Source organism: Zeus faber (assembly GCF_960531495.2).
Source record: "Zeus faber genome assembly, chromosome: 1".
NCBI classification, from domain to species: domain Eukaryota; kingdom Metazoa; phylum Chordata; class Actinopteri; order Zeiformes; family Zeidae; genus Zeus; species Zeus faber.
The window spans coordinates 22,232,207-22,245,957 of NC_137193.1; the positions used below are offsets into that span (position 1 = coordinate 22,232,207).

At 47.4% G+C, this 13,751-nt stretch overlaps 1 protein-coding gene across 2 annotated transcripts in view; it reads left to right on the forward strand.

Moving 5' to 3' along the window:
• Positions 1-5,776: 5,776 nt before the first annotated feature.
• Positions 5,777-13,751, forward strand: part of rbm24a (RNA binding motif protein 24a) — an 8,973-nt gene continuing 998 nt past the window's right edge. The window contains exons 1-5 of one of the 2 annotated variants that reach the window (XM_080007821.1): positions 5,777-6,213; positions 7,428-7,551; positions 7,983-8,037; positions 9,255-9,302; positions 13,323-13,751. The exon at positions 13,323-13,751 is cut by the window's right edge and continues 998 nt beyond it. In XM_080007821.1, the coding sequence (XP_079863947.1) occupies positions 6,046-6,213; positions 7,428-7,551; positions 7,983-8,037; positions 9,255-9,302; positions 13,323-13,665 (738 nt within the window). In that variant the 5' untranslated portion in view covers positions 5,777-6,045 and the 3' untranslated portion in view covers positions 13,666-13,751. The remainder of the gene's footprint in view (positions 6,214-7,427; positions 7,552-7,982; positions 8,038-9,254; positions 9,303-13,322) is intronic. The other variant, XM_080007822.1, reaches the window with a different exon arrangement.

Genomic DNA, 13,751 nt, shown 5'->3' on the forward strand with positions numbered 1-13,751 from the left:
GTTGTTCATTAGACCAACCAAGGAGCAACAGGTATGCAGGCGTGGCTGCTTAAACCACACCATCCCCACACCACATAGCCCCAACACCAAACTGAGGCCAGGGAGAATGCCTGGCCAAAGCCTACCCCCCCCCCCCCCCCCCCCCCCCCCCGCACACACACACACACACACACATCAAGCGACGAACAAACCTAAAATACAGACTCTGACCCAGGGTTTTTATACCTAAAATAAATTAAACACTGGACTCTGAAACAGGGTTCCCAAACCTTCCCTCAGGGCGACGATGCAGACTCCCCTCCTCTCTTTCCGAGCAGGGGGCCCTCGAGCTGCTGTGTTGGCTGGTGGAAGAGTGGCTGGGCTTGTATATTGCGGTGACTGCTTGGAGCGGTGGCCTGGCTGCTGGATGGTCCGGCGGTGGCTGCTGGGCGGAGAAGCTAGCGGCCAGCGGTAACCTGTGGTGGCTGCTGCGGCTGCTTCTCCCCCCGGTCCTCCACCGGACCCGCTGGGTGCTGCCGTTGGCGGTCATCAGAGGGTGGGTGCTGGGGCCACCCATTGATCCGCTGGTGGCTCCAGAGCATCTTCAGACGGACCATCTGTGTCCCTTACCCATGCCGGAGAGTCCCTGTTCAGGTGCCAGTGTGGCAGTTTCTCCTACCACGCACCACCAATGTGATGTTTTCAAGGACGTCCAGCACAGAGACAGAAGACGGGGTTGTAGAAAACACAAGTTTATTGTGGAGAGGGGGCTTAACAACAAGCCCCGGCACCGATGGACACAGGTCATGACAGGGCTCCTTTCTCCTGAGTGTGTGTGGGGATGGGGGTTTTAACCTGTTGTTTGTTAGACCAACCGACGAGCAACAGGTATGCAGCTACTCTGATCCTGGGTCCCTAATAACCTAGGTCCAGGTCAGGTGTGGCTGCTCAAACCACACCGTACCCACACCACATCAACCTTTATACTAAACAGAGAAACAATTATTCGAATCCATAGAATCCATCCCGGTCTCCTATCAAGATGCTGTAATTCAACTAAAGGTCAAAAATTCCTTGCTCCCTTCATAACTGACTGGATGTGGTTGTACAGTTGTACGGCTGGATCTCAACTTCAACTACAAAAAAGTGTTCATCTAAGCGTTGAAATAATCTTTCAGACCTTAACTACAGTTAATATATCTGATATTTCCGTAACCCATAAATCTATTTCCTGATGTCAGGATGAGACTGGGAGTAAGCATGGAACTCGGGGAGACTCTGCGGTGTCAAAGGGGACCACGGACAGCGGGGTGGTGATGGAGGGACAGGACCCCTCGCTACCTGGTGCAGTGCCCAGGATACTCCCTCCGCTGACAGGTGTGTGGGTGCGTGCGTGTGCATGTGCGTATGCAGGATTGCATGAGTGAATGAGTGAGTGGTAAGAGAGAAGAAATTAGATAAAGGGTGTGGGATATGGATACCGGACCAGACAGAAGAGTTAATCTGTTGAAAGGAGCCACCATGGGGGCACGCTGAGTGGTTTTATCCCTGGGCAGGCAGCCCAGACCTGCTCCACCAGGACCAGGCAGGCTCGGCCGTGGAGCGTCCCAGGTCCAGTGAAATCCTGGAGCAGCTGCTGAGCCAAGGCATCATCCCCACCCAGCCCAAGGAGAGGGGCAGCGGATGGGGGGCCTACAACATCATGGTGAGCAACTGGAAGTGGAACCTACCCGCCCTTCTCCAACCTCTCCTAGTATATTTCGAGATAAGCATTCTGCACTACTATATGGGGGCTTGGTAGAAAAACTAATTTTTTTCAAATAGCTGTAAAAGGTTAATGGCATTGTGTTAAAACTTGAGAATCCTTTGGGGAAAAAAAACTTTTCAATGTTGTGAGATGAGTTTCAGTGAAAGTCAAAGTTGAAATCTATCCCATAGAGATCTCTGACTCCCTCTGCTGTTTGTGCATCAATACACACGCGTCCCTGCTCTCACTCATGGGCCTTCTGTATTTCTTGCATTTCTGGGAATCCGTTGTAAGCTGGACGATGGAGACGCGCCCAAACGAAGACCCCCTGTCAGACTGGAGTCCCTCAGAGCCCAGAAGGAGCAAAGTCTCACCAGTAGAGAGACCATAGACCACAAGATGAGACTAGCTGAGGAGAGACGCAAGGTACTGTGCGTGCATGCGTGTGTGTGTGTGAGTATGTTTGTGTGAGTAATAACATTTTTGGCTCGTACACTATCATGTATCCCAAGACCCTTCCACTTTCTCCTCAATTGTCACCCTTTTAAGTAGGGCCAATCTGCTGGGGAAACAGGGAGATAAGTTTAACTTTTTCTGTCGAAGTTAAGTGCTTAAACTTCCAGTTCCTGTTGTTCTGGAATGCTATTCTGTCTACATTCAATAAAGACATGTGGAGAACGTCCACGTGACGTCCCCGTTTTAAAAGCTTTGTGTGAGTTCCCCCTGACGACCAAGAAGCACCCAGGATGGCTGACTCAGGTTTAAAAAGGGAAATCTGCGTTCTCCAAAAATATGAGAATCAAGTTCTCATATTGTATCCTCCTCCCTCCTTTCCACCTCGCAGCAAAGGGAGGACGATCTCATGACGCGACTTAGGACCAAGTCGGCGCGCGTCCGTGCACCTGCAGCCATCTGCGTCGAGCCCGAAGAACCCGTCGCTCCGGAAGACCCACAGATCAAGACCCAGGCCCCCGTCACCCCTGACCCACCAGGGCATCCTGGTAGCGGGGAGGACCGCGTGGACTTCCCACCCCTCGGCCAGGTCAGAGAGGCCACGCGCGGGGTGGCCGAGGGCGACGAGCGGGAGCGGGAAGACGGAGGTGGCGGCAGGGAGGGCGAGGGAGGGGACACGGAGCACAGCGCATATCCAGAGATAGATGGGGAAGAGGGAAGAAAGGGGAGGGGAGGACGCATGGAAGAAGAGGAAGGAGAAGAGATGGAAGGCAGGAAGAGGGCAAGAAGTGATGGTGATGGTGGTGGTGGGGGGCTCCAGAGGGAGGGGACCCGTCTCGAAGAGCTCAGGGATGGTCAGCCCCTCATGGCCTCAGGAGAGTTTGAGAGCGACCCCGCTTTCCAACACACAGAGCACCAGGAGATCTTTTAATAATTCACACACACACACACACACACACACACACACACACACACACACACACACACACACACACACACACAAAGATAGAGAGTGTGATTTGGGTCACATTAAGTGAAACATTAGTTTATTTTCCACACAGAGGGTAATCAGGGCTAAATCAAAATGTTGTTTTTTTTCTGCTGTCAACAAGCTGGAGAGGACTGATTTTGTCTAAAAGGATCTAATAATTCATAAGCCACGGTTGGCCTTGATTGGTCCTTAAAGGCTAAACTAGGCTATTGGCACTGTGTTTTTTTATGTTTTTGTAAGAAAACAGGATCATAACGCTATACTATACTATACTATACAATATGAATGCTATAAACATAATGGAATATGAGGGTTTTCTTTCCTATGCAATGTAATGGGATCATAACAATGGTGAAGGGCTTTAATTTCCCCAATGGGACAATGTTCAACATCCCAAAATGATTTAAAAGAATTCCCAAACCTAAAATTTTGTATGCGTGGGGATTCCCTGGGGCATTACGGCGCAGTTCCCTTGATTGTCACAAGATGTCATAGTTTCCGCTATATAATGTCCATCTCAAGCTTGTGGTTTGGGTAGGCGTCCATCCAAATATCTTCTTCTTCTTCTTCTTTCGGCGAGGCATTACATTTACTTTTGAAACATTTTCTTTATAATTGTATTGAAAATTAATAGTTTGTCTATTTTTCATTATTCATAAATAAAGCAATGTTTAACCACATATTTTTCTTCAAGTGTGTGTTTCAAGAAAGCTAGATCAGTCCATGCACTTTCATCAAAAGCCAATGGTTATAACACTTTTCTTTATGTTCACTTATCACTGTTTATTTTTGTTAAGGTTATAGATTTTTGGTGAGTGGTGGAAAAAAAACCCAGTGTGTTGTGAATACTCAGCTGTTTCAGCGACCCTTGACCTCTTTGTCAGACAGGTGTGGGCTGTCACTGACCGGGAGACATTTTCAACCAACAAACCCCTTATCTGTGATCTGGATGAAAAGGAGGACGTGATTTTTGCTCAGCGGTTGGGATTACAAGTTATGGTTTATGGTTGATTGGACTAGTTCATAAATGTGATTTTTTTTTTTCCATGGATTATTTCTGTAACAGCAATAAGTGTAATTCCCTTAAGGGCCTTGTCCTTTCATGTTTTACATTTGAATAATAGGGTCAAGGCCCGTTATTTTAAAGGTAAGAGGATTCTGACTAGTCAGCATGCTGCCTGCAAAAGGGGACAAAGAAGGGACGCAAGCCGACCCGCTCCCCATTGTCTAACCTGGGAAACTCTATATTGGCCTCTGTTACAGCGACTCCGCTCTGACTTTGAAGGGCGTGTGGCTGCATAAATAAAATATTGAGTCGACGGGGACAATTCTGTCAGTCCATCAGCCGCTGCTACGAAGAGTGACCAGAAAACATGGCGCTACAAGTCCTCGGTGGCCTTTAAGATGCTTGCAAGCAACGATGCCATGGCGTTGCTCCATTAGTGTTGACACAGTGAGAAATGGCGTCATGTCCGCTCATCATGTTACACGCAGCAGGACGCACACACACGCAGAGCGGCGTCCACCGGCACATTGGAGTCTGGTGTGAATGATTTATAGCAAGGTCTAGTTAGGATCACATAACTAGAGATAGACGGCCGGTCTTAGTTAAAAAGGTGCGGCAAAGCATGGAGTCAGGCAACCACAGAGGAGAACAATGATGTTGAAATATCGTTTTGAATCTATCTTTTACATTTCATTAGGGCCTGGTTTGGTCTTCATGTCTTTCACAACCGATGGCCTGCGGAGAGGACTTGTGTTTTTGATTCGGCAAATGAGAGAAAATGTGGTAAAACAAGTTTATGGACAATTACAGTGTGATCATAAAGGGCTTGGCTATGGCGGTGGATTACTGTCAATACTACACAGCTACACACTTTGTTTATTCTTCGGGGTCACCAGATCAGGAGGCAATGAAAGCCCACCTGTCCACGCACTGGCACCGGGACACGGTTCACTGTTTTCAGACACCGCCATTTGTTGACAGATTTCGCCTCAAGCTCTAGAGCAAAACATATGTTTAAGCACACGCAGCCTTCTTAAGCCAAGAAATTCAGAGCAAATTAAAATTCTCAAGTAGAGCTCTTTTCAGCTGAGGGGGAGACACACAAGATAACGATGGAGAGTGTGTGAAGGACAGAATGAGTGAACCATAATAGTTTATTTTCCACATGGAGAGTTAATCCAAACGTTTGAAACACCTTCCCTGTTGTCAACAAGCTCGAGAGGATTGAGAGCCTGATCGATGAGCCTTTGGTTGAAATAAGATCTGAATAAGACTATTTGACTGTTTTTTGTGTGTGTGTGTGTGTGTGTGTGGGGGGGGGCAGCATCACGGCGGCAGATAATGACAGTCTATTAAATATTAACAAACACAACGGGGTGAGTTTCCTTTCCCGAGGTGTTATGGATCTGCATCAAGAAACGGCGTTTAAACGCACATTGTTTTATGGGATGGACGCTGCTCGCCCCCCTTCTGGCTGCAGCGTGCGCGCGCGTGTGCGTGGTTGCAGGCGCGCGGGCGCGCGGACGCTCGTTCGGGGCCGCGCGCCGCCGCGGCTGGACGACGGGGTGGAGTTTGCAGCGGAGCTTTAGGGAATGGGACCCGAAATCTATTTAGTTAGACACGGGTTACCAGGAGGAGCCGCAAGCACCTGATGATCCTCCGGGCAGTCCGCTCCGTAACTCCACTCCTCCAAGTGTCGGAAGATTATCTACCTCCTTTCTTTACTCTGTGTCTCTTTTTCTATTCTATAACCACCCGAAAACAGAGTCACAGACCAGGGCGTCTGCAGCGCGACTCATCCACAAGAGAAACCACTGCACTTTGCTTTTTGATTGTTCTTATTTATTGTATTTTGCACTGAAGTGGAAGATGCACACCACGCAGAAGGACACCACCTACACCAAGATCTTCGTGGGGGGTTTGCCGTACCACACCACGGACTCCAGTCTCAGGAAATACTTTGAGGTGTTCGGGGACATCGAAGAAGCGGTGGTGATCACCGACAGACAGACCGGCAAGTCCAGGGGCTATGGATTCGTAAGTATCACTGTCGCTCCATCACAGCTGTCCGCTCGGGAGAGCGTCTCTGCGCGCGGTACGCGTGTTGCGCATGCCTGTGTAGAAAAAAAAACCCCCAAAAACACGCTTTCCATCACGCGGCGCTGGCTGTGTTTCCTAATGTCTTGACACGGGCACTCATTTTTATATTCTGACCCGTACAACGAGGTCAGATTTGTCTTTGCCGTAGGTTTAATTTCTGAACAATGCAACTTGTTGCGCACTGGACGCTTAGCTCTCCAAATGAATGGCACGCTGCGGGGCTGGACTGGACACACAAAACCATGTAAAACCTTTTAGACACACACGCACATGGCAAGTCTTTGGGTCTGTAATGCAACAAAAGTAAAATACGTTGATGTTGTATGTATTGGCCGAAATAAATGCTGGAAAATATTTTCCGAATAATCTATTTCCCACAATATATACAATACATCCCATTATTTAATTCGTCAAGTCGTTCATATATCGGACTACCCAAAGTGAGGCCTATAGATTAAATTTGTTACGTGATTGCATGATGGTGAATGATTTTAGAACGTGGCCTTTCGACCTGACACTGCGTTATACCTTAATGTGTTCGTTTTTATATTTCTGCAAAGATTCTGGGCAGAAATATTTGTTCTGCGATGCTCTCAGCCTCCCGTAATGCATCTCAAGCTTCATAAAGTTCACAAAACCACTCCAGTTACTGTTCATTACTATTTGGATCCACAATACAAACTCTTGTTGTGTATTGTTTCCTCAAAAACGCGTTGGGGTCAGACCGAGGAGCTGCATTGTTTCTAAGAGGAGACTATTATTATTTATACTACAGTAACAGCTTGTGTCTCAGGGTCATCCAGCCAGCGAGATACTCTCCAGCCATGAAGCTGCCCCCACCCCCCTCTTTATCACTTCCACACATCACAGGCATCAGCAGAGTTGTGAACATTATAGACATTATAAGGCCTAATACCCCCCCCCCCCCACACACACACACACACACATACATGGTAAATGTTTTTTTCCTGGGCTCCCACTCTTTCTCCCTCATGCAGTCTTTCTCTCTTGTGTCGTGAACACGCAATATTCATTTGATCAGGTTTTAGTTGTATTTATACCTCTGTCAGATAGTGCCAAGAAAACCAAATCTCATCACACACACACACACGCACACACCTTTCCCACCGTGTCCGTGCGCTTCCCTGCAGGTGACCATGGCGGACCGCTCCGCTGCAGACAGGGCCTGTAAAGACCCGAACCCGATCATCGATGGCAGGAAAGCCAACGTCAACCTGGCCTACCTGGGGGCCAAGCCCCGGGTGATGCAGCCAGGTACGGAAAGACCTGTGCACAGGATATTGACACGGGATATAGTCGTTGAGGAGAAAAGGGAAATGTTCTGCAATATTTGCTGTTTGTTTTCCAGTAATTTCACTTCAGTAACACAATGACTTATTGATATGCAATATGGCCTCGTCACAACAGTGATAAAGGGTTTCGCAGCACCGTATGTCTATTAAAAACCATATTAGCATGTTTGGTAAGGGTTAAAGCAATGTAATCAAATCCCTTATATGTAACTGAGATCGTAATATACATTTTTGGTTTGTTTTGGATTACACGTTTTCCACAAGTTCTCCTTGGTTCTGGCTTTGCATATACTGAGTTCACATCGCAATGCACTATAACTAATACTGATGTATGTACTGTATAAAAGTATTTCTAATGTGGTGTTAATTCATTGTCATTTACTATGGATTTAGGTTTTACCTTTGGGGTACCTCAAATTCACCCCGCGTTCATCCAGCGGCCTTATGGGTAAGTACTAGTGCACTTTATGTTGTTGTTTTTTTAGATCAAGTTTTAGAATAACTAATTTCCTATGTATTGAGGATATTATTGAGCCATAGATTTGAAATTGAGTAACGGATATTTAATTCTGTATGTATGAATTGTGAATTGAAATGACCTTTACGTCACTACATCTTTTCCTCCCAAAAATAGATGGTGGGGGAATAGTGTAACGATAATAACATAATAGTATTTATCCTACACCTTATAACCATGGTGCATCAAAATCCAGCCGCAATGTTCCTATTTTGGTTGGCATGCTTGTGTAAAAAAAAAGAAAAGAAAAAAGTGTGTGTGTGTGTGTGTGTGTGTGTGTGTGTGTGTGTGTGTGTGCGCATGTGTGTGTAATGACTGAATGAACATTATGGAAAGCTCCAGCCTGACTCCATGTTGTGTATCTTTCTTTGGTTTCGACAGGCTGAGTCTGGGTTAAGATAACTGTGCTGGTTTGTGGCATAGATCTGTGAGAAAGGAATTACCTGTAGACTCAAACACACACAAACAAGCTCTCGAAATGGTGATTATAGATGCATGTACGTTGGTTTCTGGTTTTTTTAATCATTTATTTGGGGGGGGGGGTTTGACCTTTTTCACATTTTATTTGAATAGAATGTAGAGCTTTGTGTGCAGTTATGAAGTGGTGTTGTAAGCTAAACCGTGTGCTTTCTATCTTTATGACTTAAAAAAAAAGTGGAGTGACTGGATTGAAAATTTTGGGGTGTTTTATTTATTTATTTACCCCCCCCCCCTGTAGTTTACGTGACTTTGCCAAGGGGGGCGCAAAGTGTTTTGTTTTGTTCTGTTTGTTTGCGTTTCGATGCCTTGTGGTTGACCCTTTTGTGTTTAACGGGATTAATGTGCTTGTGTGTTTTGGTTTGTCTTCCGTTGGAGTGAGTGGTATGTTTTCTGTGTGATATATTTATTTTACCCCCCCCCCCCAAAAAAAACAAGAAGTATCAATCCCAGCCCCCACCACCACTACCACTCATTGCTTGTGTGTACTTACCTCTCTGGTGGAAGCAATTTATTGACATTAACACTCAAAATTTAGACTGTACGAAGGAAAAGGCATATTTATTTGTGCGCGGCGTTCTTTCAGCATGCGTCTCTGCATTTCCATGGTTATATTACTCCATCCTTCTGTCTTTTCTTTTCCTCTCTGCCCCTCTATCCCTTCCCCGTAGACCACGTGCCACCCGCAGCCCTCGCCGTGCTGCTTCACATTCAGAAATGTGAGCGTCCATTAAACATATGTGACAACACACAATGACCGGCCTGTGACTCCCAGGCCTCCGCCAAACTGCACGGTCATTTACACTGGAACCAAACCGCAATAAATGTGTACGGTGTGTTTGTGTGTACCTCTAGGCGTAAGTGTGCGTGCGTGCTTGCATGCGTGTGTGCGCCTGTGTGTGCGTGCGTGCGTGTGTGCGTGCGTGCGTGTGTGTGTGTGTGTGTGTGTGTGTGTGTGTGTGTGTGTGTGTGTGTGTGTGTGTGTGCGCGCACGTGCGTGTGTGCGTGTCTGCATGTGTACGTCAGTTTTATTTATTGATGTAATTTTTATGTGTGTGTGGGTGTCTGTATGAACACATGTATACATGCTTGGTTGTGCTGTGTCCGTTTCAGAGCATGTGTGTGGGTACGTGTGTGTGTGTGTGTACACGCGCCTTTGTCTGTCCACGAGTATGCGCGCTTTCAGAACCCCGGCCAGCTCAGCTCAGCACACCAAAGTCTCTGGTGTGACACAAACAAATGTCTGGATACCACAGTGCCTTCTCTCTCTCTCTCTCTCTCTCCCTCTGTCTCTCTCTCACTGTCTCTCTCTCCCTGAGCCCCCCACCCTCCCCACTCTTTCTTTGTCTCTTGCTCTCGCTCTCATTCCCTCTGAACAAGCTTTCGTCACATGGGCTTGTGGTGTTAAGGAAAACAAGCGCACCCATTGTACCACACAAAGCCCCAAATGCTGACGCTGCAGTCGCATGAAGCCCAGCGCTGTATGGGGATGGGGGGGTGTTGGGGGATGTTGGGGGGGGGTGACGCTCCACTGCTATGTCATCTAAGAGCAAGATAGGTGGCTTTAAAAATGGCCACATGGGTTGGACAGCACGGTGAGGTTTACATGAGGGGTGGATGGGCTCTGGGAAGTCCGTAGTCCACAAACACTGACATCATAGATGCCAATCCATCGTTGGCCTCTCTAGAGGCTCAAAATACGTCTCTTTCATTTATACAGCAGCGATCTGTGAGTTATAAATCGAGTCCCGCCCATCAGTGCCACAGTCATTAAAAGAAACAATTCAATCATTATTATGCTACACATACTGTACAGTACGTGAACAGGCACACACACACACACACACACACACACACACACACACACACACACACACACACACACACACACACACACACACACACACACACACACACACACACACACACACACACACACCTCCACTGACTCTGCCTCCAATGTCACCTATGTGGCATGCGGTGGAAGAGGAACTTTATTTAGCCTTGAACTTTAATGACCTCTAGCTCCTCGGACAACAACATTCCAGTCGGGAAACAGACACACACACACACACACACACACACACACACACACATACACACATAGAGACACACTCATAGAGACACACACACACACACACACACACATGCCCAATAAACACACACACACACACACACACACACACACACACACATTACACACACACACACATAGGTGCCGTAGCAAATGCCTTCATAACGGTATTACACAGTTACAGTGGCATTTCAGAATCCTTCATCATCCACACTCTTCAGAGGGAGACAGGGTATTTCTAAGAGGGGGAGCCGGCCAGACAGAGCTTTGCTTCCCATCTGTGTCTGAGTTTGTCGGCCCGTGTTCGTCTGAATATGTGTGATCAATACTGCACTGTCCCACAAAACGTTCAGGGCGCTGGGAACCAGAGACAGCACCCAGGATACGTTAGACTAGGATGGGATTTCAAGAGACGGTGACGTCCCACGCCTGGTCTCTGTTAGACCCACAAAACGTAGAAAGCGCCAGACCCCCCCAGAGCCATCACCACGCTGAGGTGTGACGACATGTCCGCCTTTTTGAAGTTTATCTTATATTTTCTGAGCCGTGGGGTGCATGAATTCAACTCCAAACACATTGTGTTGAATTCCTGTATTGGCCGACACAGAGGAAGAATTTTTTTTTTTTAATTAATTTAATCAAACACGATAAATCGGCATTGGTGAGCTGTTCTTTTTGAGGGTTTTTTTATGACGAAGAAGAAATATGTTATGGCATATTCAGTCTTACAACACGTTTGTGTGTTAGAACTATATGTGTGTGTGTGTGTGTGTGTGTGTGTGTGTGTGTGTTTGTTTGTTTGTTTCTATGAAGTGATGCATGTATCACCTAACTTCAATGTGTGTATTGGTCGTGCTGTGTCCGTGTTCCTGCTGCAGAACGAGTAGGAAAGTTGGTTAATGGTTAATAACATCTGCTCTCACTGATAACCGCACCAAGCCCTACCTGCGCTCCTCCGTTTACCCAAAAACTTCTATTTTACGTACCCCGGTGGGTTGAGTGCTTGTTCTGTGGTCCTTGTCATTGTTGCTGGTTTTACTGTTGCCGTGTCCTGTTTAAGTGGACTACTTTCGTATAGCCTTTTTTTTTTTTTTTTTTTTTTTTTCCTCCCCCTTCCTCCCTACAACTTGCTGCTTTATTTCTTCTGGGCCAAGTGTTTTGGTTGAGATGTGATTTGGTTGGATAATCGAGTGCTGACCATAGGGTTGCCATGATAGATTCATCCTTTTTACTGTTAATGTGCTCCACGTTCTACACCTTCTGCACATCGATCTTCCTCCACAAATCCAGATTTCAAATTAGCTGAAGTTAATTTCAACCCCTTCCTTGACATTTATGCACCGTATTTCGGTCCTTGTGATTTTTTCTGAACAACATTTTCCTTTTTTAAACCGAACAAACTTACTTGAACAAACGTCACCCCAAAAGCCATTAGAAGTTTGTCAACGATGGGAATGGTTTCTAAACCTGTATGCAGCGAATATAAGATTGTTTTCTGTGATTCCTCAAGCCCAAAAGTTGTCATTTCAGTTTAGGGTAAGATTCAGGTAGACAAGAATTTACTTGGAGGGCAGCCGGGGTAAATCCCTTTTACACAGGAGACACATCAAAGAGTGATTTCAGTCGACTCCTGCCCCACGGTCATGGTTTGGGACGCTTCCCCGAACCACTGATCTATCCAGCAGTTTTCAGTCCTTACAGAGCCTGTGGGAGGCGTATAACTAGGTTCTGAAGGGCAGAATGTGGTCATTGTTCTTGATTGCTTATTTAATTGAAACCTCCCTCTGGTTATTGGAGTCAAGCCCCCTCCCGCTCCCCCGGCGTATTGTCCAAACACATAGTGGGAAATAGCCAGCAGCGTCCTTTTTGAAAACTGTCCAGCTGTCAAAGTAGCAGTGACATTTTCACAATGCTTGCCTGGGCTCATGTCCTCTAGCCATAAACCCCACTCCCCCCTGTCCCCCAAATTGCATCAGAGCCAAATCCACATGTGACCGACAGACTGGAGAGAGCACAACTTTGTAACTCTCCCTCTCCCCCTCTATCTTGCTTTCTTTCTCTCCTTCTCTCTCTCTCTCTCTCTCTCTCTCTCTCTCTCTCGCTCTCTATTCTCCTATTTTCCCCCTTAATTTAATTTCTCAAAATATCTAAATATAAAGTCTGAACTGACCACACTCCCTTGTGCAGCCTTTTTTTTACCAATAGTGAATTTCCAAAAGCACATGCTGTTTAAGAAATGACATCATCAACATCATTGCTCGGCTTCAGAAGCCTCAAAACTTCAGCAAATCCATGTGAACGATTGTATAACAAATCTCAATGATTCCTTCTGGTCAAGAGCTGTTAAATGAACAGCCTCGTGACCGCCTCGTCAAGTATCTCCTCAGGTTCAGATCTTCCTTCCACAGAGATCTCTATTCTGGCAACCCTATAATATTCTAATACCTACTAGCAGGCATTCCCTTGCTGTTGTTGACTGGTGAATTAGAACCGGGGCTGGGTGGTGGGAGGGCGCTTGGCCGCAGTGTGGTTGAGTTGGGTTTGGGTTTGGGAGGGCTCTAGCCTTCAGCCCGGGGAGTTAGTGTCGACACGTTAAAGTAGCTTAGAAGTCCAGCTAACCCTGCGCGCGTGTGTGTGTGTATCTGTGTGTGTGTTCGCCTGACAGGATCCCAGCCCACTACGTGTACCCTCAGGCCTTCATGCAGCCCAGTGTGGTCATCCCACACGTACAGCCCACAGCCGCGGCCTCCGCCACAGCCTCCTCCCCCTACATCGACTATACCGGAGCCGCCTACGCGCAATATTCCGCCGCCGCAGCTAGCGCCGCCGCTGCGGCTGCCTACGAGCAATATCCCTATGCCGCGTCACCCGCGGCTGCTGGCTACGTAGCCACCGCTGGGTACGGCTACGCGGTCCAGCAGCCTCTCGCCACCGCCGCCCCCGGGTCGGCCGCCGCCGCCTTCGGCCAGTACCAGCCTCAGCAGCTGCAAGCCGATCGAATGCAATAGCAGCCACTGCAACTGTTGGACATGCAGGGAGGGGCGGACCACCCACAGCCCCACCCGAGAGGTCATGAGGAGGAGCCGCGGAGGAA